The following is a 27022-nucleotide window of genomic DNA, read 5'->3' on the forward strand; positions in this document are numbered from 1 at the left end:
CCCACCGCGCCTCCATGCCCGCCTTGTGCCGCGGAACGCGCGGTCGCGGGGCACGTTGTGCGCCGGACCGATGAGGGGAAGCACTTCCGGTAGAGGCGGGGTTCCGTTCCTCTCCAAGCACGCCCACTCGGACCACTATTGGCCAGCCGTGAGTCACATGATCGCCGCCTCCTCCGGTTAGCGGCGGGCGGTCCGCCCGTTCCACTTCCGCTCCCGCCGGCCCGGGGCTGCTGGCGGCGGCCGGGCCCCTCTCGGCGCCGGTGCTCTCGGTTTCCTTCGTTCCCTGCCAGCATGGAGTTCGCCGAGCTGATCAAGACTCCCCGGGCGGACAACGCCGTCCTGCACCGGCCCTTCCACCCGACCGTGGAGGGAACGCTGTGCCTCACCGGCCACCACCTCATCTTCTCCTCTCGGCGCCAGGATAACGAGGAGGAGCTGTGGCTGCTGCACTCCAATATCGACTGCATTGAGAAAAGGTGCGGCCCTTCCCGCCTGCCTCCCTGCCCTCCTGCGCGGTTGTCTCGGGGTTCGGCGGGCTCCATTCGCAGCTCTTAACGCCCGTCGGGTTTCTTCAGGCTTGTTCCGCGTGCAGAAAAGAAGGCTGCGGGGTGACCTCGCTGTAGCATTTCAGTGCCTAACGGGAACCTACAAACAGGAGGGGAGTCAACTCTTTGAAAGGGTAGATAATAGCAGGACAAAGGGAAATGGTTTGAAGTTGAAGGAGGGAAGACTGAGGTTGGATGTCAGCGGGAAGTTCTTAACTATGAGAGTGGTGAGGTGCTGGAACAGCTGCCCAGAGAGGCTGTGGATGCCCCGTCCATCCCTGAGGTGTTCAAGGCCAGGTTGGATGGGGCCCTGGGCAGCTGGTCTGCTATGAAATGTGGAGGTTGATGGTCCTATATGTGGTGGTGGGGTTGGAGCTTCATGATCCTTGAGGTCCCTTCCAACCCAAGCCATTCTGTGATTCTCCCCCCCCTGCTCCTCCTGGAATTATTAGCACTTAGCACTGTGATGTTCCTTGCCAGGACAGTGTGGTGAAGCGGTGTGGTGGCTCTCCAGTGGCACTTTACCCTTGCCCAGCTCCTTTTGTCACAGAAACTTCAGAGATGAATCTTCTCCACATTGTTTCTGTTCTGTATGCTGTTTCCTCACTGTGCTTCCCTTGTTCTGTTGAGTGACAGCCCCCTTTCTGGCCTTAATCCAGTGCTGCTTCACTGTAGTCCTCTTTTTAGTTTAGTAATATAATATAAATCTCCCCTGTTCTCCTCTCTTAAATTAATCTGGAAAAACAGGTTTTCCCTCTGCCAAAAACAGGAAAGATCCAGCAGCAGTGGTTTTAAAAATCAGGCTTTCTCAGAGTGGGTAAAGGACTTGGCACTAGTTGAGTTCATTCCTTTGACTCTGATATCTCCTAGTGATTCTGAGAAATACTGTTTCCCGGCCTGAGGATGGAAAGGAACAGAGTGAAACCTAAGGAAATCTGCTCCGATCTGGCACTGCTCAGTCATCAGGGTGGTTTGGCCTTGTCCTCATTGCTGCTGCTACTAAATCAGCTATAGCTCTGTCTTATAAAATGATTATGAAGAAGCTTCTCTTTTTTTTTTTTTTCATAGAATTATAGAATGGCCTGGGTTGAAAAGGACCACAGTGCTCATCTGGTTCCAACCCCCTGCTATGTGCAGGTCTCCAACCAGCAGACCAGGCTGCCCAGAGCCACATCCAGCCTGGCCTTGAATGCCTGCAGGGATGGGGCATCCACAGCCTCCTTGGGCAACCTGTTCTGTTCCAGTGCCTCACCACCCTCTGGGGGAAAAACTTCCTCCTCATATCTAACTAAACCTCCCCTGTCTCATTTAAAACCATTCCCCCTTATCCTATCCTTCTTCACCCTTGTAAACAGCCGTTCCCCCTCCTGTTTATATGCTCCCTTCAAGTACTGGAAGGCCAAAATGAGGTCTCCCCAGAGCTTTCTCTTCTCTAAAGGGTTTTTGAGTTTCACTAAAAAAAATTAGTTAATACCAAAGAAACTAGGAGTGTTAAAAGGTCTCTGGAGTGGACATTTTCCTCTCTGAGAACGGCTTTGTGTGAGTAATTGTCCATATACAAAATGATGGGAGAGAATGCTCTTCTCAGTGCTAGAGGGAATGCAATAAGAGGGCTCTTCAAGCCAATAAGGATTGTAGGAATCTCCTCTTTGGCACTGCCTTGTTTTATTAGTGCACTACAGCTGTGATATCGTGTCAGGTTTGTTGTCTCTTCTCCCACTTTCGTGATTTGTGTTCTGTATGAAAGTGTTTTCACTATTTACCAGCCCTCAAGGTGCTCTTTAATTTCTGGAGGTTTTTCCTGCAACTAAATATGACCTTACAAGTCCTTTTTATGGGATTATTGAGAAGAGAAACAGTCTCAAGTGATCTCACGTGGAGCTTTTCCTTAAAGTAGCAGGGAAAGGGAGTGCTGCTCTGCTGGTTCTGCACACTGGGAGTCTGAAATTGCGTGTGCTTATTGCAGTGCTGTGCACAGACCAGCTGTGTTGGAGATGCAGAAGTGCCTCAAAATGCCTCTAGTTCTTCCTTCAGCAATACTAAAGTTGTAATAGGTTCTGCATGCTGACCTTTGCACTGAAGAAATAGATGATCTCCTTTCAGCTGAAGTAATTTCTAAATTACATGCATGTCTTGCAGTCCAAGTGAAGCAACCACAGCTTAGCAACAGTCTCCTTTTAGAGCAGGTACAGCTCTGACCCTGTATGTGTGTGCTCTGACTGAAACCTGGCCCTTCAGTTCTCATCTGCTTCTGTTTCTTGCATCATTCCTGACTGCTGCAAGCGCTCTTCTGGTGAATGAGGAAACTTTTCTGCTCTTCCTTAGCCCTCTGTTTTGCAAACTGAAATCTATGTTGTTTCTGTGAATGCTGCTGACAACTTTAAGTGGGGAAAAAACCACTCCTTTTCTGCTCAGGCATCATCCAGCTTTCAGATACACAAGGAAGACTGGAGAGGGCGTCTGTGTGCTGTGTTTACTTCTCAGCATAGAGCTTTTCTGGTTTGCTTTGTAAGTGCTTGTGATAAGAGCTTCACTTCTGAGGTTCACAGAACAGATAGCTCTGTGGCACTGCAGGTATCAGAAACCAAACTTGTTTGTTAATGGGATGTAATATAGCCAGCCTGAAATGTTTTAAAAATGAATTTCTGCTTACTTGTTTTCAGCTGTCCTTAAAGTTTCAGCATATCACATTAAGGAGGCTGAGAACTTCATGGAATCATAGAAACGGTTTGGGTTGGAAGGAACCTTTAAGATCACCCAGTTCCAACTCCCTGCTATAGGCAGGGACACCTCCCTCTAGACTATGTTGCTCACAGCCCCATACAACCTGGCCCTCCTTATCAGACCAGACGAGTAGGTGCCCCTTTCATATTTTAAGGCAAAGTTGGGATGAAAGTCTTTTCCATCTGTAATGAAACACCACACAGATGAAATAAAGTGGAGTGCAGCTTGAAAACTACCAAATGTATATACACTTTGGAAAGATGATAGTGTATGTATTGTAGAGGAATTACTGCTAATGGCATTTTGTCTTGTAGGAAAAGCTATAATACTTCATCACGTTCTGAAAAGGCTTTTCATGTCTTGCTCTAGGTTTCTGGGCTCACTGGGATCCATCGTTATAAAATGCAAAGATCTGCGAATTATTCAGCTGGATATTCCTGGAATGGAGGAGTGTCTGAACATTGCTAGCTCTATTGAGGTAAGAATTTATAATGGTAAGCATGGATTTTCAGACTTCTGCTTTAGCTCTTCTCAAATAAGTGGGTAAATGTCATGTAGGATGTGTCCTATTCCTTATTGTGCTGTTAAATATCATGGCTTGCACAAGGGTTACTATGCAGGCAAACCCCCCATTGTGGTTAGATGATTATCAGCTTTCTTGTGATACTTGGCTATATGACTGCTAAACTACCCTTCAGGTGACTGTATTTCAAGCTTGGTAGCTGTATACTTTTGGATCACTTAAGTTTCTTAAGCTTTCATCACCAGTATTAGAGAAAGACAATACAGCAAGTGATGTTTTAGAGGAAAATGTTTGAATCTTAGCCACGTGTTTATTTTTCTCACCCACACAGGCACTTTCTACGTTGGATTCTGTCACTCTTATGTACCCATTCTTCTACCGGCCCATGTTTGAAATTGTTGAAGATGGATGGAGTGCTTTTCTGCCCGAGAAAGAGTTTGAAGTCCTCAATTCAGTGGTAAGTTGAGTGTAAAGATTTGCACAGGCACTCGGGTATACTTGTGCAAGTAGTTCTTGAATACAGCTTGGAGAAGAGAAAGCTCTGGGGGAAACCTCATTGTGGCCTTCCAGTACTTGAAGGGAGCATATAAACAGGAGGGGGAACGGCTGTTTGTGAGGGTGGATATTGATAGGACAAGGGGGAATGGTCTTAAACTGAGACAAGGGAGGTTTAGGTTGGATATGAGGAGCAAGTGTTTCAGCCAGAGGGTGGTGAGGCACTGGAACAGGTTGCCCAAGGAGGCTGTGGATGCCCCATCCCTGCAGGCATTCAAGGTCAGGCTGGATGTGGCTCTGGGCAGCCTGGTCTGCTGGTTGGCGACCCTGCACATAGCAGGGGGTTGGAATGAGATGAGCAGTGTGGTCCTTTTCAACCCAGGCCATTCTGTGATTCTATGAAGAGTTTTCCTCCTATAATGTCTGGTCTGAAAATCTGTTGATAGCTGTCCAGTGCCTGGATAGGAAAGGAGCGTTGTTCAAGTATTCTCTCTGAATATCAGGCATTTCTGTTTCTGCTAAATATTACCATCTGGTGTACAGATGTCATTGTACAAATGGAGTTCTGAGGCCCATGTAATGCTGCCTGGGAAGACAAACATCTTCTGTCCTTTGGAGATGGAGATTCAGGATCTCTGGCATGGATTTGCTCGAGTTAATTTTGCATCTAGAGAAGGGTGAATCTTTGTCAACCTCTTAACTGAAACAAGACATCTTTAAACAAAGAAATCTATGAAAAAATCTTTAAAAATTAGTAGAAATTTTGTACTTGGAGGGTGACATATTGATGCCCAATTCCAAATACTCTCTGCTCTAGCTTATGCTGGGGAAATACTGGGAAGGTTCAGAGGAGAGGATTTCTAGTTGTGTTCTTCCAGGTGCCGTGCAGACATGTTGACGTTATTTTGGTACCTGAGGAGTAGCAACTGTTCACAGAATCCCTGAATATTCCAAGTTGGAAGGAACCTCAAGGATCATGAAGCTCCAACCCCACCACCACATGCAGGGCCACCAACCTCCACATTTAATAGCAGACCAGGCTTCCCAGGGCCCCATCCAACCTGGCCTTGAACACCTCCAGGGATGGACGGGGCATCCACAGCCTCTCTAGGCAGCTGTTCCAGCACCTCACCACTCTCATAGCAAAGAACTTCCCCCTGACATCCAACCTCAATCTTCCCTTCCTCAACTTCAAACCATTTTCCTTTGTCCTGCTGTTATCTCCCCTTTCCAAGAGTTGATTCCCCTCCTGTCTGTAGGCTCCATTTAGGTACTGAAAGGCTGCAATGAGGTCACTCACAGCCTTCTTTTCTCCAGGCTGAACAAGCCCAGCTCCCTCAGCCTGTCTTTGTAGGGGATGTGCTCCAGCCCTCAATTGTTCTTGTGGAATTTCATGTTGGATCTCTTCATTTTAGGATGCTGAATTTGATGGAGTGGGCTGGACCCTGTCTGTTTTAACAGTGCCTTGGGTTAGCCTCTCTGCTCCAAGTCTGTTTCACATTGTGTGCTTGCTGCATCATCTTGGCTTTCTGAGCCTACATCCATTAGCACAACATCAAAGAATATTGATTTTTTTTATCTGCAGTCCAGCCTGTCTGCAGGATTTGTTGTTTCCTGTTTGAGTAATAACTGGATCTGATTAGCTTGGCTGGATTCCTATGGTGAGATCACTAGGAAATTAAGGGAGTTCAGGGATCTTTCTTTTTTTGTCTCATAATTAGAGTACTCTCACTTGTCCTAGCTTTACCTACAGAAGTCATGCAAGCTGATCTGTTACAATAACAGCACCACGCCTTTTGTTTTAATTGCAGTTGGGTGAGTCAAGCATATAATCAGAGCACTCTCCTGTTTGGAGGCAAAGAAGCAGATGTGTGCCCAGCTCAGCAGAGGAAATGTGCAGGCATTTCAGTGGAAATCAAAAGGAAGGGAACAGAAGCGGGTCCTGTGTGATGGGAGGACGTGTGAGAGCAGGAAGGCAGCAGCAGGAGATCTCAGAGCTCAGTGAGAGGATGCAGGAGGTGCTTTCCTTTTTCTGAGTATTTGAAAACCTTTTTAGATTTCAGGCATTGGCTCACTGCTGACTTCTGAATGTACCAGCACAGAGATGCAGCTGCTAACACACATCTATTGGTATACTGTTTTTTCATACAGATATTTAAAAGTGCCCTGATAACTTCTTCGTGGATCTCTCAGCTTTCTGAACATATGCTTCTTGGAAGACTTATTTAAAAACCTCATTACTTTGTAGTGCTGTGTCTCAATGGCAATGATTCATTCCTTTCGAAGAAGCATTTCTGACAGTTGTTGATTAATTCTTGGCTTTTAACACCAAACTTTGGCATTTCTTTCAATTTTTTAAAGAAATGGAGACAAAAGCCATGTTTGGTTGACTTACTTTCCCTAAACAACAGGCAAATATTGTTGAACAAACACTTCTTGTTCTATAATTAAGCTTCTGTGACAAACTACAACAAGTGACCAATTCTTTTTTTTTCTGTTAAGTTAAATGAATGGAATTCAGGAGGTTGTTTCCTCTCTTCTGTTATCCATCTGTATGTGTGGTGCCTTCCCTTCCTCTGTATGGCAGCAGCTCATCACCCATGCTAGTTCTAATAGTGCATTCAGCAATTGTCTGTTACAGGACAGTTTTAAAGCTCTTAGACACTTGAAGTGGCAAAGTATACAAGTTAGATTTTTAAAAAGATGACATAACATATTGCCTATTTTTTTACTGTGATATTTTGCTGTGTAATAATAGTCTATTTATCTTGACTGATGTTGTTCTCTCAACACTGAGATTTGCCTGTGTGGTTCCTGATGCTTTGGTCTGATGGAATATATCATAGAATCATATGATTCACCCAGCATTGCTCCCAGACCTTGACAGACAGCACTCCCCATTCTAGCTCAGGTTTGGGATTTGGGAGGCTGTTTCTCTGCCACACATTCTCACCTTCAATCCATAAAGGATTTCATTTGATCTGAATAAAATAGAGCAATTTACTAATTTGAGTGTGCTGTCATTTGTTGAGGAGTGTTGCAGAATGTGATATTTATTTTCTAAGGAATAATCTCCAGCACAGGGTAGCAGGATTCTCATCAAGCACCGACTCCATGAACTATTCTGCTATACCCAACACATGGACAGGGCAGTTCAGCTGAGAATTAGTCAGCGAAGTGTTGGGCTGATGCTTTGTAAAAATGTCACAGAAGCAGAGCAGAAAGTCCTTAGTGCCTGCAGGCTCCAAACTGCTGTGCTGTCGGATGAGACTGTAAAGATAAATGTGTGAGAGGAGTAAAGGACAGTGAGTGACTGAATGGGATTAGAATACCCAACTGGATTTTCCGATTGTCTGAGTAATCAGAGGAGAGCTAATAGATGGGGATGGACAGGCTTCCCTTCTGCTCACTTGTAGGACTGCAGCATACTGTGAACTGTAACTCTGAAAATGCAGCTTCCTCTTAAAGTTAAGTGAAAAGGCCCTGAAAAGTTTGTACATTAACAACAATCAACACAAGAGTATTTCACTGCCACCAAACTGGGTTCTTTTTTTCCTTTGTCAATGTAGGAAGGAACTTAGAATCCTGGACAGCTTTTATCTACTGTCCTGGAGTTTCTTATGAGTAGCTGAATTTTCTGGCTTGCTTTGCAATGGTGTAGATTTTACTTCTGTCAGACAAGGATCAATCTTTGCATCTGTTGTTATCCTTCTCATCTCTGCTCAAACTGTTGCAGGGCTTGCAGCCATCTGCCTGTTCCTGGTAGGGACCTCCTGTTGCTGCTTTGCAGGGTTCTTCTAGCTCCATGTGGGCTTCTAGTGCTCTTCTAAGTCTTATTAGCAGAGCCCAAATTACTTCATACTCTTTTGTTGACAGTGACCTCTTCTAGCAATGATAAGCATTTGGGAGGAAGGATAACTATTGCTCTAGCCTGCCAGTAACATTTGAAAGTTGCTATCTCTAAAAAAGTACCAAGACAAACAATGTAGAAATGTGAGAATCTCGTGCTAACACTGACTACCTTTCTTCCTTTGGAGTCTTCTCCCCTTTTGTGCTCATTCCATAATCCTTTGCACTTCCAGCCTTAACTGGAATTTGGTTTTGAGGCTCCTTCAAGCACAGATCTCTTGCTGGGAGAAGTTCATGCTGGAGTCAGTTTTGACAGCTCTGCAGAGGGTAACTGGATCTCTGCAGAAATGGCCATGCTGCAGAAGGCAAATAGTGCTAATTGCTGCCATTCTCCTCTTCCTTGCCATATAGATTACAACTGGATGACATAACAGTATCTGTATCATGTTATAAATGGTGAGGAGAGGTAGTTGTGGGCAGAGTGAAGTTACCAGTGGAGATAAATCAGGTTGCTGCTTTCGTTCCCTGTCATACTGGTGATATCAGTGACAGCCAGTCTCTCAAAAAGTGTACTGCAGAGTTTTGATTCTGCCTTCCCTGCATCCTATGTGACAGTAAAATATTTGTCAGTTCCTTTCTATGTCCATGCATATTATTTTCCATTGTAAATAAGTTGTGTATGGTCATCTCAAATGTGCTGTAATTTGACACAGGCACCCCAACGAGCTCTAAAACCATCATTTTTGATGCACCAAAAGCATGAGCTGTCACTAGTCAGCCTCTCATATGCAATCAAGGCATTTTCATCTCTTCCTGTGATGTGTTTGCCAGAGGCAGTTTAACTTTGGCATCTGGGAAACACTTTACTCTTTAGTGTAGATATTCAGAAAGCTGTCTTGAGGTAAATGAACTGAACCCAGGTACCAATTGCTGTTCTTGATAATACACACTGTTGTATTTTCCAGCATCTTTCATAGTCTGCCACCAAAAGACAGTTTTGCTGCCCCTTGGGCCCCACATCCCTTGCAGTGCATCTGTTGATGATGAAGCCATGTCATGGATTGGAGAAGCTTGTTTATCTAGTGGGAGTGCTTCCTTGCAAGGAAACGCTTCTAAATTGATCCAGTGAGCTGGGCAAGTAGTTTTGTATGATTGGGTATCAGTCAGGAGGTGTAAGACAAGAGGTAGCATGCCTGTGGAGAGAAGCTAAGAGGACAAGAGACCTCCTGATCAGAGCTGGCCTTTCTGAAGGCATTCAAGGCCAGACTGGATGTGGCTCTGGGCAGCCTGATCTAGTGACTGGGGACCCTGCACATAGCAGGGGGGTTGAAACTAGATAATCTTTGAGGCCCTTTTCAACCCAGACCATTCTATGATTCTATGAATCAGTTTTCTTCATATGATCACAGACAGAAAGTCTGCTTCTAGTCAAAGCCTGCAATGCTTTGCTGTCCCAGGGTGGTGTCAGTGCTGGGCTGAGCATGCAGGTTGGGCTCGTCCAAGGCTTCAGGTAGGGCAGTATTGAGCCTAGACTTCAGTGAGAGCCTCTCACCAGTGAGACCACTTGTTGACCTTTGGTTTTACCTGAAATAGAGCCAACTGTCTTGTGTGACCCGAGGTATCTGATAGCCCATGTGTTCTGCCAGCTGCTTGTTGGAAATAGCACCGGCTGAATGCTGGCAGCCTGCAGGTTCTTGCACAAGCATTGGGCTGCTGGAAGCTGGAAAATTATGTAATGGGAGTTCACGATGAGAACTTTGTGCTCAGATGCTGGGGTGGTTCTAGGAAGTGCTTTTGGAGAAAGAGCTGTAATGCTTTACGTAAAGCAGAGCCCAGACTGGAGGTGTGAAATTGCAATTTTAACCTTAACGCAGCTTTATCACCTGAAATGGGTGATTTCTTGGCATTCTTTACCCTGTGGGCAGCAGAGAACTTAAGTGTTAGCAGTTCCAGTCTCAGCATAGTTATAGGTTTATGTTACTTGTACCTTATTTATTTATTTTTATTGAAATCCATGGTTACAGCAGTGTTTATATGTTCCTGTTCTGAGGTCACTCTGGGAGTGAGATGCTGTGCTCTCTCTAAGACTGAAGTTGCCTGCTTTAGTAACTTAGACCACAGTGTGTACTGCAGGTATGTTTCTTGCTGTGCCTGTGATATAATTCAAAGCCACAACCACATATTTCTGACCATGTGAGTTAATTTTGTGCTGTTTGAGAATGTGGAAAAACTAAATCAGGAGCTGTTGTTGAACAAATTGCACACCTCAACAAGCAAAATCATCTTGGTGCTTTGCAGGCAGCAGAAGAGATGACCTGCATGCACTGGTAATGAGCTTCTAGGGGCTGCTGCAGTATGGTTGCAAACAGCATCAGGAGGTTGGGGTTTTTTGGGAGGGGAAAGGATCAGCAATTCTGTAAGTGGATGCTAGAAGGGCTATAGGCAGGGGTATACCTTCTGTATCTGACTCTGGAAGCTCCTTTTCCTTAGTAAGCCTTACTGTAGGAGTAACAGGCTGTGTTCTGACCCGGTGCCTGTATGTGCTCATCTCTTTCAGACAGATGAATGGCGTCTAAGCTATATCAATAAGGACTTCTCCATCTGCCCTTCCTACCCTCCAGTGGTTATTGTCCCCAGATGCATCGATGATGAAACGCTTCAGAAAGTTGCAGTGTATCGCCATGGAGGTCGCTTCCCAGTCCTCAGCTATTATCATAAGAAGAATGGCATGGTAAGCTGCATTTGGTTAGTTGGTTGTACTTGAAAGAAGTATATAAACCTGCTCAGATCTCTTCAGCCTTCTTTAATGACAAACAACTTGTGCTCTAGACTTAATCCAGTTCATGAGACATTCTCTCATATTATTTTCCGACTTATTTTTAAGCTTCGAAACTGCTTCTGGGTGATGGAATGAGTAACCTCCATCTTAGAAATAGCTATTAATATGCTTGTTTGGGCACATACACGGCATGAGCTTGTCTCATCTTGCCCTTAGTGCTGTGAGCTTGTAAAGCCACGATTGGCACCCTAACTTGCTTTATCTGCCAAGAGGCTTCGTACTGAAAGGATGGCAGAAACCACATTGTCCTGTCTCTGGGTGATAGGCTGCCTCCTTCACAGTGGAATTGTGGTGACAGCAAGTGTGCACAGAGCCAGCACTGCTTCTGCTGTGTAACTGTTGGTTGAGTGATCAGAACAATCTGTTCTCCAAGCCTTTCAATATAACATGTTTCAGGAGCAGCAAAATCCTGCTATTGCACAGACTCCAGGAACTGATATGTTATAATTATATGTACTTCATGAAATCATTGAGTAATTCCCTGTATCTTGCTGATGTAGTCAGTTCTGAGGATGTGAAATGCCCAGCTTGCATCTTTGATCCAGGTTCCTGGGTCAGATGCTGTATTCTCACTTCCCATAGACAAGATTTGTAAGGACACCTAATCTAATCCAGCAGTACTCTACTTTTGTGTTTGTTTTTTTTTCCCTCCAGTTTCCTAAGCCATGCATTCAACTCTTTCTCTGCTTGGGTGAAAGCTGTTGAAAGAAGATTTGTTCAGTCACCCATCTGAATTGTGCATATTTCAGGTGTGAGGAATGTAACAGCATTTGTCTCAGTGAGTGAACTTGTGACAGTAATGCTGTCTGTCGTGTTGCTCTCTTGGCTCTCAGTACAGCTGGGGGTGCTGATTGGCTGCCCTCACCTCTTGAATGCTTCAGCTGTTGGTATGCAGCAGAGCTTTAGTTTGAAAGGCAATTATGAAAGAAAAATCTCAGCTAATTGATCTTTAGAACTAGGGCTTATTAATGTAGCTGCTGAGTAGAGCTATACCTAATTTATCTGCATCTTTAGCACCTGGATGACTCGAGTGACACACAGATTTGGAAAGAGACTTTTAAAATGATGATCCTAAAAACAGTGGTTTGTGAAGGAATCGTCAGCAGGAGTTTGTGAAGATGGCCCTGCTATAACAATTAAAGGGATTAGGTCTCTGAGAAGTCTAATGTAAGAGGTGCTCTGCCAAATGATTGCACGACTTTTGAATAAGCTCAGTCTCTGCACTTGAAAGAATGGAAGATTCAGGGCAAGGGGAACAGGAGGAACCAGAGAAACATGGGACAGTGTTTTTGTGCATCAAATAGTGCAGACAAGCACATTTTTCTGATTGTCCTGATGTGGTGGATCAAACATGAAGCAGATATAAGAAGTGCAACGGGATGAGAGACGTGTTTGAATCATAGAATGGCCAGGGTTGAAAAGGACCACAGTGCTCATCCAGTTCCAACCCCTGCTGTGTGCAGGTCACCAACCAGCAGACCAGGCTGCCCAGAGCCACATCCAGCCTGGCCTTGAATGCCTGCAGGAATGGGGCATCCACAACCTCCTTGGGCAACCTGTTCCAGTGCCTTACCACCCTCTGGGTGAAAAACTTCCTCCTAAGATCTAACCTAAACCTCACCTGTCTCAGTTTAAAACCATTCCCCTTGTCCTGTCACTAGCCACCTTGTAAACAGCTGTTCCCCCTCCTGTTTATACACTCTTCTCAAATATTGGAAGGACACCACAAAAAAACTGCAGATCTGGGAGTGCTCCATTTGCATTTTCCTCTCTGAGCAGATATGTAAGAAGATCCTTAAGGTTGAGAGTCTTAAGACTCTGTTTTCTGATTTGGGATTACTTGTTTCCACAGGTCATGATGCGAAGCAGCCAGCCTCTGACAGGTACAAATGGGAGACGCTGTAAAGAAGATGAGAAGCTTGTTAATGCCACTCTTCGTCCTGGGAAGCGTGGGTACATCATTGACACGAGGTCCCTGAATGCTGCCCAGCAGGCCAGGGCCAAAGGAGGAGGCTTTGAACAAGAAGTGTATTATCCCCAGTGGAGGAGGATTCACAGGTGCATTGAGAGGTGGGTGAGATCACACAGGGCTTTGTAGGGTTGTGTTAGCAGAGCCACGCCAGCTCCATGGAATAATTGTCTTCTGTAAGACATGGCCATGCATCTTGATTGTTGTCAACAGGATTGCATTCTAGCAAAATGAAGGGTTTTGGCTTTGCTGCTGCTGCAGGTTTCAGATATTTTGCAATCTCCCTATGCCATCTATGTTTCTAACTATCAGTAGTTGCAATCCAGCTTTCCTCTTTGCAGTGCACAGGAATGAGGAAGTCCTTTGCTAGAGAATTGCTACAGGTGAGGACTTGAGCGTGGCTGTCACAGCTTTGTATCTGGTACTTTTCTCTGGAAATTTAATATTTTATTGGCTACATGGAGACAAGTTGCTGGATTAAACAGACCTTTTATCTGACTTTGTTCAAGGCTTTGTCCTAAGCCTTGCTTTTGGGGAGTCTTTCTATATGGGCATGCAGTAATGTTGCTGGATCTGTTGGAAGTCAGTTACTCTTCTTACTTGCTGTGTAGGCTAGCTTCTGAGGAGCTAATAGAAGGATTTTCCTATCCTCTGCTTTGAATTGTTAGGCTTTGCTTCTCAAAACCATATGGAATTGAGCTTGACGTTGGTTACTTTGCAGGTGGATGGTAGGCATCAGGTTTATTCATTCCTCCCTCTGCGTTTCTTGTAAGGTTTTTTTAAGCTTTTTGAGGTCTAGTCTACTGGCTGCATCCTTTGTTACCCTGAGCACGTGCTGGAGTCAGTGTGAAGTGACATCTGATCCATTTGTAGTTTGATGCCTCTGGATGGCATGTTGTGATGTAGGGTCGGAGAAGCAGCTCACTTTACCACTGCATGCAGATTGCCAGCTTTCCAGATCTTGAGGATGCACTACAACAACTGCAAAAGTGGAACAAAATGCATTCCCTCTCCCTATCCTTCTACCTTATTAACTTAGCCAAACTAATCTTTGTGTGGTCCTACACTGCGAAGCTGAGTCTAGCTTAGAGTTGTGTGTCGCAATGGGAATTATGTGATGAATGGTTTTTGGGTTACTGTGGCAGCTCTGCAGGTTAAAGCAGCTAGTGTAATAGGAAACAAAACACTTGAAGCTTGGCTCACGCTTGCTAATGTCCATGCCAGACTGCAGTAACACGTGTATTTGATAACAGGACTAAGGCTGCTGAAGCACTTTGCATATAAAGTGTAGGTATGGCTGAATGCAGGCAGAGCTCAGATCTGAGCTCTGTTGTAATACCCCATGAGGCAATTTGTTTTGAAATGGAAGAGACAACTTCTGTCCAGAGAGTGGTGTTCTGCTGGCATCTAGCCATAGCTTGGGATTCCTGGTGAAAGCAGGCTCTGAATGATGACATGACATCTCTGGGGTCATCCTTCCTCGTGTAACTATGCATAACTCTCAGTGCTTCATTTTGATGTCAGTAATTCTGAGATCAATGTGTGTCTTGTCTGTTTTTCTGCATTACTGCTAATATTTTCAATATTTTGCTCTTCCCAAAGGTTTAATATTCTGCAGGAAAGCCTCATCAAACTTGTAGAAGCTTGCAATGACCAGTCACACAACATGGACCGCTGGCTCAGTAAACTGGAAGCTTCCAACTGGATGACTTACATCAAGGAGATACTTACTGCAGCTTGCCTAGCTGCTCAGTGTATTGATAGGTAAAGCTTTGTATTTGTTATTCAAAGAGCCTGAGGTTTCTCATTCACTGGTTAGATTAATTGTTAAATACATTTATTTCCTGTTTAGGTGTTAGTACTTAACTGGCCACCATGAACTAGCTTGCTTGCACTTTTAATGCACAGCACTGTTTCCTCCTCGTAGTTAAAGAATATTCCTTTAGTACCTCACGTTTGCATTTGAGTACAAGCCTGAGGGAGGAAATGTTGACTGAGGGTGGGTATTATCTCACCTAGATGAGATCTATTCCTGTGTCTGCTTCCACCGCTCTGACAAAGTTGGTTTTACTGGAGTTCTAAAATATTTTTTCAACTGAAAGCTTCCAGTACCCCAGGTCACTTTCAGGCTGCTGAAATAGATTTCTTTATTATTCCCCTAGGAATTGGTCCATTGCAAAGAGCTCTCAATCTTTATCCCCATAGTCTATCTGAGCAATCTTGCTCATTCATTATAAGTGTTTGTGACTTCTTCTAACCTAACATTTCTTTAATAAATGCTCCTAACTTGACTAACTTGTCCTCAAGCTTGAGAGAGAAGTTTAATGTCAGGTGTCAGGATTTAAGACCAAATGTAGGGGTGTAAATGCAGTCTTTTTGTGGCCCTGGAAGGAAAAGGCCTTTCTCAAAGCTGAAGAACCCCTCGCTTTTCATAGCAGCTGAGGAACATTACACAGCTACACAAGCAAAGCTGAAATGCAGTCTTGTTGGTAGAACAGCATTACTGCATTGAAATATGAGCTACTGTGCTTTCTAAAAGCACTGATGGTATCTGTTTAGTTATAGGCTGTGCCAGGAAAGGATGGCTCTCAAATCAATGGTTTTATCTGTAATTCTTTCCCCTTGTGTACACTGAGAAAAATCAGTGATGAAACTCCTCTGGCTTCTTGGGAGAGCAGATGGTTTTGCCATTTTTAACCTCTCCTTTTTTCTGTTTACCTGGAGTTCTGACATGCCAGCACCAATCTGATGCCTTTCCTGCCTCGCTCAGAGCCTGGTGATGGCAGCTTAGCTGATAAAAGTGGCTCAGTTATGTTAGCCCCAGGGAGGGAATGGCTGGAACATGTTTCTGGGGCAAAAAAGATGAAATGTAAAACTGTTATCCCCATGTGCTTCACTTTGATGAGAGCATAGGCTTGGTGATTGACTTCTGCAGTTGTGCTTGGCAGTAAAGGGGCCTCTGCTGCTGTCTGAGGGAGGAGCAGAGAAAATATCTGAAGATCATCTGAACTGTTGAAGCACTGGGTTTATTTTAGGTTTAGGACTGTAAACAAAGATGTTGCAGTGTTTAAGCTATGGATTTATTACTGCTTTTCAATTAAAAAACATCTATCTGCAGGGTTACTTGCTTCTCAGATGGAGCTGTTTTACCCAGGCTTTGCTGCTAAACTTGGGTATCTGCACAGAAACAAATATAGCCTGCAGTGAATCTCCTTTCTATGTAATGATGTTAGCAGAATTGAGACATCAGTTCAAGGTCTGGGAGGAGTAAGGGGTATAAATGCCATTTAATACCATCCAGTCTTTCCTTCATGAGTACTTAAATTAGATTCTGGAAGCATATCTAAATGTGGCCTAGGATGGAGGAAGAGGGGAGGGAATCAGCTGTCCTGGGGTGTGAGTCATGTGAGCCCCTAGCAGTGTGCAAGACCTTCCTGTCCCAGACTGCCACGTGTTTTGCTCCCCACGTTCTGCTGCTTCACCTGTGCTGGCTGATGAGCAGGAAGCTTTTGTTCTTGGCTCATAGACAAGCTTTCTTGCTGAGGATAAACAATTTGTCTCCCTTTCTGGAGATCAAGCTCTGCCTTTCTTCCTTCTTCCTCCTGAACTGGCTGGCTTCTCTTTCACTAAACACCAGTTAAGGTGCAGGTGTGAGCAAGAATCTCACAGTACTGTTTTACAGAACATTTGGAAAGATGATCCATCTTCAGAGGGTACGGGAGCATTTCAGAGTACTTATCAAAACCATAAATGATGAGCAAAGTCTGATGGGTTGGCATCCACTGGGGTGTGTTCATGGGATGTGTTCTGCTCATTCATACTGTTATTCCCTTCCATCTTTCTCACAGGGAAGGCGCATCAGTGTTGGTTCATGGGACTGAAGGAACTGATTCAACACTCCAGGTAACTTCTCTGGCACAGATTATCTTGGATCCAGACTGCAGGACCATAAAAGGCTTTGAATCTCTTCTCGTCAGGGAGTGGCTACAGGTAAGTCTGGTGGATAAAATGTCAATCTGTTCTCTTGGCATTTGCATTGGGAAATGGCTTGAGAGGCAGTAAACAGGTTACACCTAAGTATGCATGTGTGAACAAACAGTCGTCCTTGTCTGAAGAAGCAGAATCACAGAATTGCCAGGGTTGGAAGGGACCTCAAGGATCATGAATCTTCAAGCCCCTGCCACAGACAGGGCCACCAACATCCACATTTAATACCAGGCCAACTGCCTGGGGTCCCATCCAACCTGGCCTTGAACACCTCCAGGGATGGACGGGGCATCCACAGCCTCTCTGGTCAGCTGTTCCAGCACCTCACCACTCTCATAGCAAAGAACTTCCCCCTGACATCCAACCTAAATCTTCCCTGGCTCAACTCCAAATCATTTCCCCTTGTCCTGCCATTATCTACCCTTTCCAAGAGTTGACTCCCCTCCTGTTTGTAGGCTCCAATTAGGTACTGAAAGGTTGCAATGAAGTCACCACCTCCAGGCTGAACAAGCCCAGCTCCCTCAGCCTGTCTTCATAGTGAAGGTGCTCCAATCCTCAGATCATCTTCGTGGCCCTATTCTGGACCCTCGCCAACAGCTCTCTGTCCTTCTTTTACTGGGAGCTCCAGACCTAGACACAGTACTGCAGATGGGGCCTCACAAGAGCAGAATAGAGGGAGACATTCACCTCCCTGTCCCTGCTGGCCACCCCTCTTCTGGTGGAGCCCAGGATACCATTTGCTTTCTGAGCTGCAAGATTACACTGCTGGCTCATGTTCAGCTTTTCATCCATCAAGACCCCCAGGTCCTTCTCCACAGGGCTGCTCTCAAGGACCTCTCCTTCCAGTCTGTAGGGATGCCTGGGATTCCTCCGGCCCAAGTGCAAAACTCTGCACTTTGCCGTGTTGAACCTCATCAGGTTCACCCAGGCCCACCTTTCTAGCCTGTCAAGGTCCCTCTGAATGGCATCCCTTCCTCCCACCGTGTCAACTGCACCACTCAGCTTGGTGTCATCAGCAAACTTGCTGAGGGTGCACTCGATTCCATCATCGATGTCATTGATAAAGATGTTAAAGAGCACCGGTCCCAAGACAGACCCCTGGGGGACGCCGCTCGTTACCGGCCTCCACCTGGACATGGAGCCATTGATGACCACCCTCTGTCTGCGGCCTTTCAACCAGTTTCTTATCCATCGAGTGGTCCACCCATCAAATCCACATCCCTCAAATTTGGAGGTAAGGATGTGGTGGGGGACCATGTCAAAGGCCTTGCTCAAATCCAGTTAAGTGACATCAGTTGCCTTTCCCTTGTCCACTGATGCCATTACCCCATCACAGAAGGCCACCAGATTGGTTAAGCATGACCTCATGACCTTCCTCTGGTGAAGCCATGCTGGCTGTCTTAGATCACACGCCCATTCCTCATGTGGTCAAGCATGTTGTCCAGGATGATCTGTTCCATGATCTTCCCAGGCACAGAGGTGAGACTCACCAGCCTGTAGTTCCCAGGGTCCTCCTTGCTCCCTTTCTTATAAATGGGAGTAATGTGTCCCTTCCTCCAGTCATCTGGGATCTCACCTGACAGCCACAAGTTTTCAAATACGATGGAGAGCGGCTCGGCAACCACCTCAGCCAGCTCCTTCAGAACCCTGGGATGCATGCCATCGGCCCCATAGACTTGTATACATTCAGTCTCATGAGGTAGTCTTGGACTTGCTCTGCCCTTACAGTGGGGGGGGGATTTACTGCCTTGGTCCCCACCCAAAGATTTAGGGATGCAGGGCTCAGGGACGTGAGAAATACTAGAATCCTGGTCTTCAGTGAAAACCAAGGCAAACAAGTCATTCAGTACCTCAGCCTCCTCTTCGTTGAAGCCAGTTCTCCCTTTACATTTACCAAGGGAGGTACACTCACTTTGACCTGTCTCTTCTGGCCAATGTACCTGTAGAAAGTTTTCCTATTGTTTTTCGCATCCCTCACCAAGTTCAGTTCTGCCTGTGCCCTGGCTTTCCTGATCCTGCATCTGCAGGTCTGGATGGCATCCCTGTATTCTTCCCAGGGGACACGGCCTTGTTTCCAGAGCTTGTATGCACCTTTCTTAGCCCTCAGCACGCCCAGCAGGTCCTTGCTGAGCCACGCCAGTTTCCTACCTCCTCTGCCCGCTTTCTTATTCAGAGGGATGGAGAGTTTTTGTTTTCTCAGAAAGGTGTCCTTGAAGAGTAGCCAGCTCTCCTCAGCATCTTTGTTTTAAAGACAGCATCCCAGGGGATCGTGGCCAACAGTCCATTGAACAGCTTAAAGTTCGCTCTTCCGAAGTTCAGGGTCCTGATGCCGTTCTTTGCCAGACCCACATCCCTTGAGATCACAAACTCGACCAGGATGTGCTCACTGCATCCCAGGCTGCCTCCAGCCTTAACACCTTTAATGATCTCAAAGTTATTACTGAGTCATTTGTACCTCTAGCACATCATGGGGCCTGTACCTCTCACTGCAGTCTTGCAGTTTGGGGTAGCAGCCTGTTTTATGTGCACAAGGTGAACAACTCTTTAGAATACCATCCAGACTGAAACAGAGAACTTTAATTCCACTCTTTGTATTCCTGGAGTTAATAACCTCATCTTGGTTCTTTGGTGCCACTACAGCAGTTTGTTCTTGGTTAAAAATATCCCATCAACCACATAGCCTGAAAAGGCAGAAAAGTATCACTGGGTGTTTGAAGCTGCACATACTGCATGTACTCTGGGGGAACAGCTGTTTACAAGGGTGGACAGTGATAGGACAAGGGAGAATGGTTTTAAATGAGACAGGGGAGGTTTAGGTTAGATAGTAGGAGGAAGTTTTTCAGCCAGAGGGTGGTGAGGCACTGGAACAGGTTGCCCAAGGAGGCTGTGGATGCCCCATCCCTGCAGGCATTCAAGGCCAGGCTGGATGTGGCTCTGGGCAGCCTGGGCTGCTGGTTGGTGACCCTGCACGTAGCAGGGGGTTGAAACTAGATGATCATTATGAGCCTTTTCAACCTGGGCCATTCTCTGATGCTGTGATACTCGTGTTCTGTTGCTCTTTGTGATGCTCTGATTTTTCTTTGTAGGCTGGTCATCCTTTTCAGCAACGCTGTGCCCAATCAGCCTACTCAAATAGCAAGCAGAAATTGGAGGCCCCAGTGTTTCTTCTCTTTTTGGACTGTGTATGGCAAATCCTTCATCAATTTCCTTGCTCTTTTGAATTCAATGAACACTTCCTTGTTACACTCTTTGAGCATGCCTATGCTTCACAATTTGGGACTTTCCTGGGAAACAATGAAAACGAAAGGTTGGTGAGATTGCTTGCTCTTGAACCCCTTAAAATATCAGCTTGTGTCTGGTAAAAATATTGCTTGACTTGAAAAAAGGTGAGGGTGATGGTTTGGTCTCTCTGCACACGGGTGAGTTTCTCTTGTTGCATGGTGTGCTGCAATGCCAGGGGGCTTCTCTTCTGAGGAGGAGGCCTTGAGGCCTTGAGCAAGCCAACATTCAGCGTATGAATCCTGCTCAGCTTCTGATGCTGTGCTGTACCAGTAGGGCAGCTCTGGGCACACACTGAGCAGCACTGCTGGAGTTCACGAGGGTAGGAACCCCACAGGACAGTTGGCAGCTACCAGTGGTTTCATTTCCTGTTTTTATCTTAAACCTGTCTGTTTTCAGGCCTCCTGAGTCCAGTAAGACCATGTGTGAAGACCTCTGAAGGAACAGAGGGAAAAAATAGTGCTGATCATACAAATAAATACAAATAAAATAAAGGTGGGGTGAAGCCTTTCAAAACCTCTCAGCCCTGAAAGTAACCTTTGCTTAGAAGAGATTCCTGTCTTCTGCAGGGCTGCTGAACTGGTCAGACTGCAAAACTAAGTCAGGTTTAAAACCAATCAAATGAAATTTGAAAGAATATGAATGTTAGGTGTAATAACCTCTGTCATGTCTGAGTACATCCACCTGTGAGCACAAGCATGTTTGAAGTCCAGTGTTAAGGTTGTGCCGCCTGGGGATGGCAAATATCCCACCTGGGTGGCAGCTCAACAGGATGAGATTTGTTAGAATCCAACAACTAGAAACCCTTGTTTAACTCTAGGTGGTGGGTTTGACCCAGGAAAAGACATTTCTTTCTGTACTCTGGTGCTTCCTGCCACCAGAGGGATCTAACAGGCCATATCCATTGCACTCATTCTGCCTTAAGCCTACACCAGGAATTGCACTTGGTGTTGACCTACCATCATTCCTCATGACTCAATCTTAACAAGACTGAGTCCTTTTCAAAATGGGCAGGCAAACTATTTTGGGGGTAGGTGACTGACCTCTGGAAAGAAGAAGGCAGCTAACTTCCACCCAAATTAGAAATGACAAAGAAGAGCTGGGGAAACAGCTTTTGAGTAAATTGCTTTTAGGTTTCTACCGAGCTGGTGCCATTCTGATGAGTGATACTGAATGGATGAGCTTGAATTGTTGATCCATTTCTTTGTCTGGGCTAGTAGCACATGGGAAAGCCTGTGGCAGTCTAATCTGACAAAACAAAATGAGTTGTCTTCTGGATCAAGCCCTGGGCAACCTGAACTAGCTATGTGTGTCCCTGTTCGCTGCAGGAGAGTTAACTAGATGACCTTTAAGGGTCCCTTCTAACTCTAAGGATTCTATGATTTTTAGTCTAAAACTGAAAGCTAATTTGGTCCTTTGGGTTTGCTAGGTCTAAACTGAAGCTGCAGCAGAAGACTATGTCCCTGTGGTCCTGGGTGAACCAGCCCAAAGAGCTGAAAAATTTCCAGAATCCTCTTTTTGAGGCCAACAGCCTTGTCATCTGGCCCTCTGTGGCCCCACAGAGCCTGCAGCTCTGGGAAGGTAAACCAAGCTCATCTATATTTTGTGGCTACTGGTGAAGCATCTGCTTCTGTTGTCTCTGCTACATACTTAGTCTGTCTCAGCTGTTAACGTTCTCACTCTCTTTGAAATCTGTTCCAAAATATGTTTGGAATGTAGCTTACCCAGAAGCATAGTGCTTCCTCATGAAGTTTAGCAACATGCTAGTTTTTGGCAGGGGTCACACTGAACCTTCTCAGTACCATTTAACTTGTTAGCACGATATCTTTGCAGTGATGCAGCCTTATCTATGGTAAATTCTGTAAGCCTCAGGCTTTCTTTATTCTGTATAAGCAAGACCTTTTTCTCCTTTATCCTGGCCAATAGATGGGTAATCTGTGCACTAGATCATCTGTTCAAGAAACTTTCTCTGACCTATGTGTGATGTACAGAAACAGGTTGCCCAAGGAGGCTGTGGATGCCCCATCCCTGCAGGCATTCAGAGCCAGGCTGGATGTGGCTCTGGGCAGCCTGGTCTGCTGGTTGGCGACCCTGCACACAGCAGGGAGGTTGGAACTGGATGAGCATTTTGAGCCTTTTCAACCCAGGCCATTCTATGATTCTGTGTGTGCTAAAATGCTAATGACAATGAAATAAGCAGGCTGTTGTGGGAGGCCAGAGACTGAACGTGGACTGATCAGTATGAGGAAAAAAAGAAGGCAAATTTTTTAACCTTACTTAACAGAATGGTGAATGCAGAGCAGGTTCAGTATTGCTAAGTGCTATTTAGGGAAGAGAGTAAGAAAAAATATGTAAACTATATGTATGTTACTTGAGAGCTGATAGAATGTGAATAGCAGTTCCACCTCTGATTACATGAAATCCTTCTAACTTTTTCTGTCTCTGGGCTTTCAGGTGTGTTCCTGCGATGGAACAGGCCTTCCAGATTCCTAGATGAAGCCGAGGAAGAAATGAAGAAGATTGTAGACTACAACAGGTTTCTTCAGGATAAGGTTAATTCAATGAGGAAGCAGATAATGGAGAAAGAAACAGAGGACAAGATGGACAGGATGAACAAGATGGACGAGATGGATGAGATGGATGAAATGGATGAGATGGACGAGGTGGATGAGATGGACGACATGCAGGAGAACCCGTGAGCTGCCAGGGCTTTGCCTCAGGTCTTTCTTTTCCAGTTCCTTTTAGGTTAAAGATTAAACATGGAAAGTGCATGTATTGCAGAGTCCTCTGGTACAGCTGACCCTCAGTCCTCCACTGCTGAAACCTTCACTTCACACAGTGTACCTCCCTGCTTTTTGGGAGGGAATTTTCTTTTGTTTACAGAAGGTACAACTGGGCATAGTTTCCTCTCCTGGCAGCTTTCTTGTCTCTTACTTGTGCAGTGTCAGCAAAAAGCTGAAACTCGTACCTCCAGCCAGCTGTATGGATGATCATGATGGGCCAAGAGATGAAATGTTACAGATTTATTTTGGACTTTGATCTTTTTTATTTTATTTTTGCTGAACTTTCTAAACATTCTTTGCGGGATTAAAAGACAAAGTTATGTATAGATAGGTTAAAGGCATTCTATCTGAGAGCACCTTTTCTCCTCAAGTAGTTAAGGCAGCTTAGTTCCTTAGTTTCCTAGAAAGGTTATAATCTAACTACAAGACCAACCAGTCCAAACAGTGCTTTCAGTAGCCTTCACATCTCACATTTGGGGGTTTTGTGGTTTGGGAGCAGTAGGTTACATACCACGTAAGAAATTTCAGTGCAATACAGAATTGAATAGGGATTCTGCTGCTAATGTTTAAGCTATGACCTTCAGGTGGAATTGTTCCTCGTGGACAAGTAACTTCTAAGGAATAAAAAATATTTTTTATTCTACCTGGAAAACAAAAAGGTTGTGATTGCTGGAGGTGTATTCACTTGCTGAGCAAAACAAGGGACTTGGAGCTGTTCTCTTTAGAGCCACACTACCCTCTTGAACTTCTGTTTCTATACATTTGAACAGGTTCACAGTGCACAAGCAACACTTAATTTACTGCTCAGCAAAACATTATTACTCCATTTTGTTTCTTCTCTCAGGCTCTTCCTATATGCTTTCTCAAACATCCAAAGCTAAAGCTGAGAGTTGGCGTGATCCAGCATACCAGGTAGCTGCTGCAGATGGGAAGGCTGTCACATTACAGAAGTGTTAACAGCAGCTGCAAATGACTTACACTAAAACTGTTCAAAGATGCTAGAGAAGATTTTCTTCCAAACAAGTTCATTTTGTAGTTATTTGTCTCTGTGGCTGTAATCTGCTATTTTATGATTCTTTTTTTTTTTTCTAAGTCTCTTTCTCCTTCAGATAAGAATGGTGTGGTGCATTAACTCATGTTGGTGTTTGTCCAGCTAGATTTCATTGATAGCTACCCATAACTGAGGAGACTTTGAAAACAAGTAGTGCATGTGGCTGGGATTACTGTAAGCTGCTCACTGTTAGCCTGTTGCTGCTGAAACCAGTGCAGCTGCATGATGTCAATCTTGACCTCTTTGACAAGTGTTGAATTTAAGTGTCATTTTTTTGATGCTTTGGATTGAAGCTGCCTTTGCTTAAAAGCCACTTAGCATAAAGATATGAAAATAGAGGCTCCTTAGTTGTCTTGGAAGTATCTGGAGAGCAGCCTTCTGTGTAACACCTAAAGAAACCTTTTTAAAAGGTGTTCCACAATGAAGGAGACTGATATTAAGCACTACCTTAATGCCTTTTGCTTCAGTCCATATCTCCTTAATTTTCTTCTTGAGTAGCCTAAACTTCTAAAGTCCTGTGGCTTAAACACTTCACTGTAATATCTGTTTCTTCCTACTCTTGTAGAGCAGACATGTTCCCTAGATTACAGCTGACATAGGGAACACTTGTATTTATCAGAGTGGCTGAAGACCTGCAGCACACAACAAGGGAGATGCAAGCTGGCCATGCCTTTCTTCCACTTCCAGGCTCTGGATTTTTGGAGCTGCCTGCTTATATTGCAAATGAAAGCCCTGAATATTACTGCTCACCCTTCAGAGCTATGGCTGTGCTGTCTGCAGCTGCCTGGATGTTGTACTCCCATCCCATTCAGAACTTCTGCTGTTGCTGTTTGTCCAAAACACATCATCGTGAGTCAGACGAGAAGGATTTGGAAGGAACTGTTTTCCCCATAACAGACTGTACATAAAACACACTTAAAGGTTATGCAATTTCCTAACATAGTAATTATATATTGAGCTAAATAATAAGAGAAGCAAAGAAGGTTGTTCTCTTTTCTTTTTTAATGTAATTGCTTGGCTGCTGTAGTCTCTTATCTCTTACAGAAACTGCAGGCATCTGGGGAGATGGCATGGATTTGCAGTCTTCATGTGAAAATGACCCTGTCATTGTGAGCAGTGGCAGCAGGCTGTTCTTTTTTCCCCTTAGTTCTTCTGCAAACAGTCCCCTTTGTGCAGTGGTACAATCCTGCTGGGTGCTGTGTGGTAGAGCTCACCCAACGTGTGGACCCCACACATCCTCCAGGGAAAACAAACAGTTCTCAGATGTCTCATGGCACCTGCAATTCTTTTCACCTATCCATTCCAGTGCTTTCCAGACTGTGGAGCACTCCAGCTGTTTGCTCGCTTATGTCTATCACACTTATTCCCTTGCTTTGATCAGCTTGCTTCCCCTCAGCCTGCAGGGCTCACCCCATGGAGTTAACCACACACTGCTGTGTCTTCCCAGGCTGTGAGTGTGATGCTGCTTTGCACAGCTGCTGGGATGCCCGTTTCTGTTCCTTAGCATATACTCTTTGTAGGCCCTTCCCCTGGGCTCGCTCAGTGCAGACACGCTGCCATTAACCAAAAGAATAAAGGGAAAAAGAATCAAACTTGCACAGTTTTCACGAGGAGAAAGGGAAATATGTACCTTCGATATTTTGATTGTATTGATCTAACTCTTGAATGTGGAGACCTGTTTTAAGTGCACTGTTGTCCCATTGCGTACAATGGAACTGAAATTGCACTGTACAGCATGTTGGCTTCTCATTGTGCTTTGCTAAAGCCTTGGAAAGTGCTGTCGTGTACAGGTTCCTGTACAAGGGAAAATGTCTATCATAGCACTCCTTTCTTGTAACTGTGACACTGAATAGCACTGTGTGATGCGTGCTATCTATCTGTTAGCCCATGCAAACTTAAGTGATGAGTGCACTTCTGTCTCAACATCTGGAATTGCTAATTGGACTCGGCTGCTGCATCAGTCTTCATTTGAAAACTCAATATCAGGGCTGGGAGCTGTGTGTTGTTGTTAGATGTATGCTGAACATGTACAGAATCCTGGCTGCTGTGGCGTTGAATATACTGCAAAAAAAAAAAAAAAGAAGGTAAATCCAAGGGAAAAAAAAAATGACTGTGGTTGAAATGGCTCAGCCATTACAGGGGGGAGAAACAGACACAAAATGGCTGTAAGCTTCATTGTAGATATGTTGAGAAGATAATAGAATTGTCTGTTCAAATTAAAATGTTCCAATTAAAACCTTGAAGACTGGGACTCTTTAATTACAGTGCTGGAGAATCTTGTAGCACTGCCTTCACTTCTTGTCGTGTGTGTGAGTTGGATGCAAACACTTGTCTAAAGTTTATTTTTCCTGGCTGATGTGCATTTTCTCCTACAGAGGTGATAAAGAGGGGAGTTGTGCTGCAGGGCTACATGAAAAGGTTGAGACTTCAAGCCTGTGTGTGTGGATTGCAGAGCTCTGCTGCCATGGTTTTGGTCCTTTGTCATCAGCTCTGCACATGGCGTGGGAAAGAAATTAATTGCAGTTCTATGCTTGTATTAGATTCCTTAAGGGATGCACTGGAACAGGTTGCCCAAGGAGGCTGTGGATGCCCCATCCCTGCAGGCGTTCAAGGCCAGGCTGGATGTGGCTCTGGGCAGCCTGGTCTGCTGGTTGGTGACCTGCACATAGCAGGGGGTTGGAACTGGATGAGCATTGTGGTCCTTTTCAACCCAGGCCATTCTATGATGCAGGCAGATGTTAAAGGGAGAGTGGGCAGGACTGCAGCAGAACCTTGCAAGCTCATTAGTAGTGCTAGGTCTCTCCCCACCTTGCTTAGAAACTGTAGGTAGCATCATTTCTACATGCCAGGAAAGGGGGTGGGTCAGCATGCTGTGTCCCTGGGCCATCACTGAGAGGTAAAAGAATGCTGTGTGACTTCTGGTTTTTCAGCAGATCAGCTCTCCGTTGCCCTGCAGTCCCAAGCTTCACAGAATGACT

General features: G+C 45.1%; 1 protein-coding gene across 2 annotated transcripts; it reads left to right on the plus strand.

The window, feature by feature from the left end:
* The first annotated feature begins 157 nt into the window (after positions 1 to 157).
* MTMR9 (myotubularin related protein 9) lies at positions 158 to 26127 on the plus strand. 2 transcript variants are annotated; one of them, XM_031603816.2, is made up of 10 exons: positions 158 to 476; positions 3639 to 3747; positions 4124 to 4249; positions 10694 to 10867; positions 12828 to 13045; positions 14547 to 14708; positions 16793 to 16934; positions 20018 to 20238; positions 21640 to 21791; positions 22665 to 26127. In XM_031603816.2, exons 1-10 carry the CDS (start codon positions 292 to 294, stop codon positions 22907 to 22909), a joined length of 1734 nt encoding a protein of 577 aa, XP_031459676.1. In that variant the 5' UTR covers positions 158 to 291; the 3' UTR covers positions 22910 to 26127. The 2 variants fall into 2 exon arrangements, with proteins under 2 accessions (XP_031459676.1, XP_031459677.1); XM_031603817.2 differs by lacking the exons at positions 158 to 476; positions 3639 to 3747 and adding an exon at positions 6099 to 6305 and having other exon boundaries at positions 4159 to 4249.
* Positions 26128 to 27022: the final 895 nt, after the last annotated feature.

This window comes from Phasianus colchicus, chromosome 2 (assembly GCF_987193195.1).
Source record: "Phasianus colchicus chromosome 2, bPhaCol1.hap1.1, whole genome shotgun sequence".
NCBI classification, from domain to species: Eukaryota; Metazoa; Chordata; class Aves; order Galliformes; family Phasianidae; genus Phasianus; species Phasianus colchicus.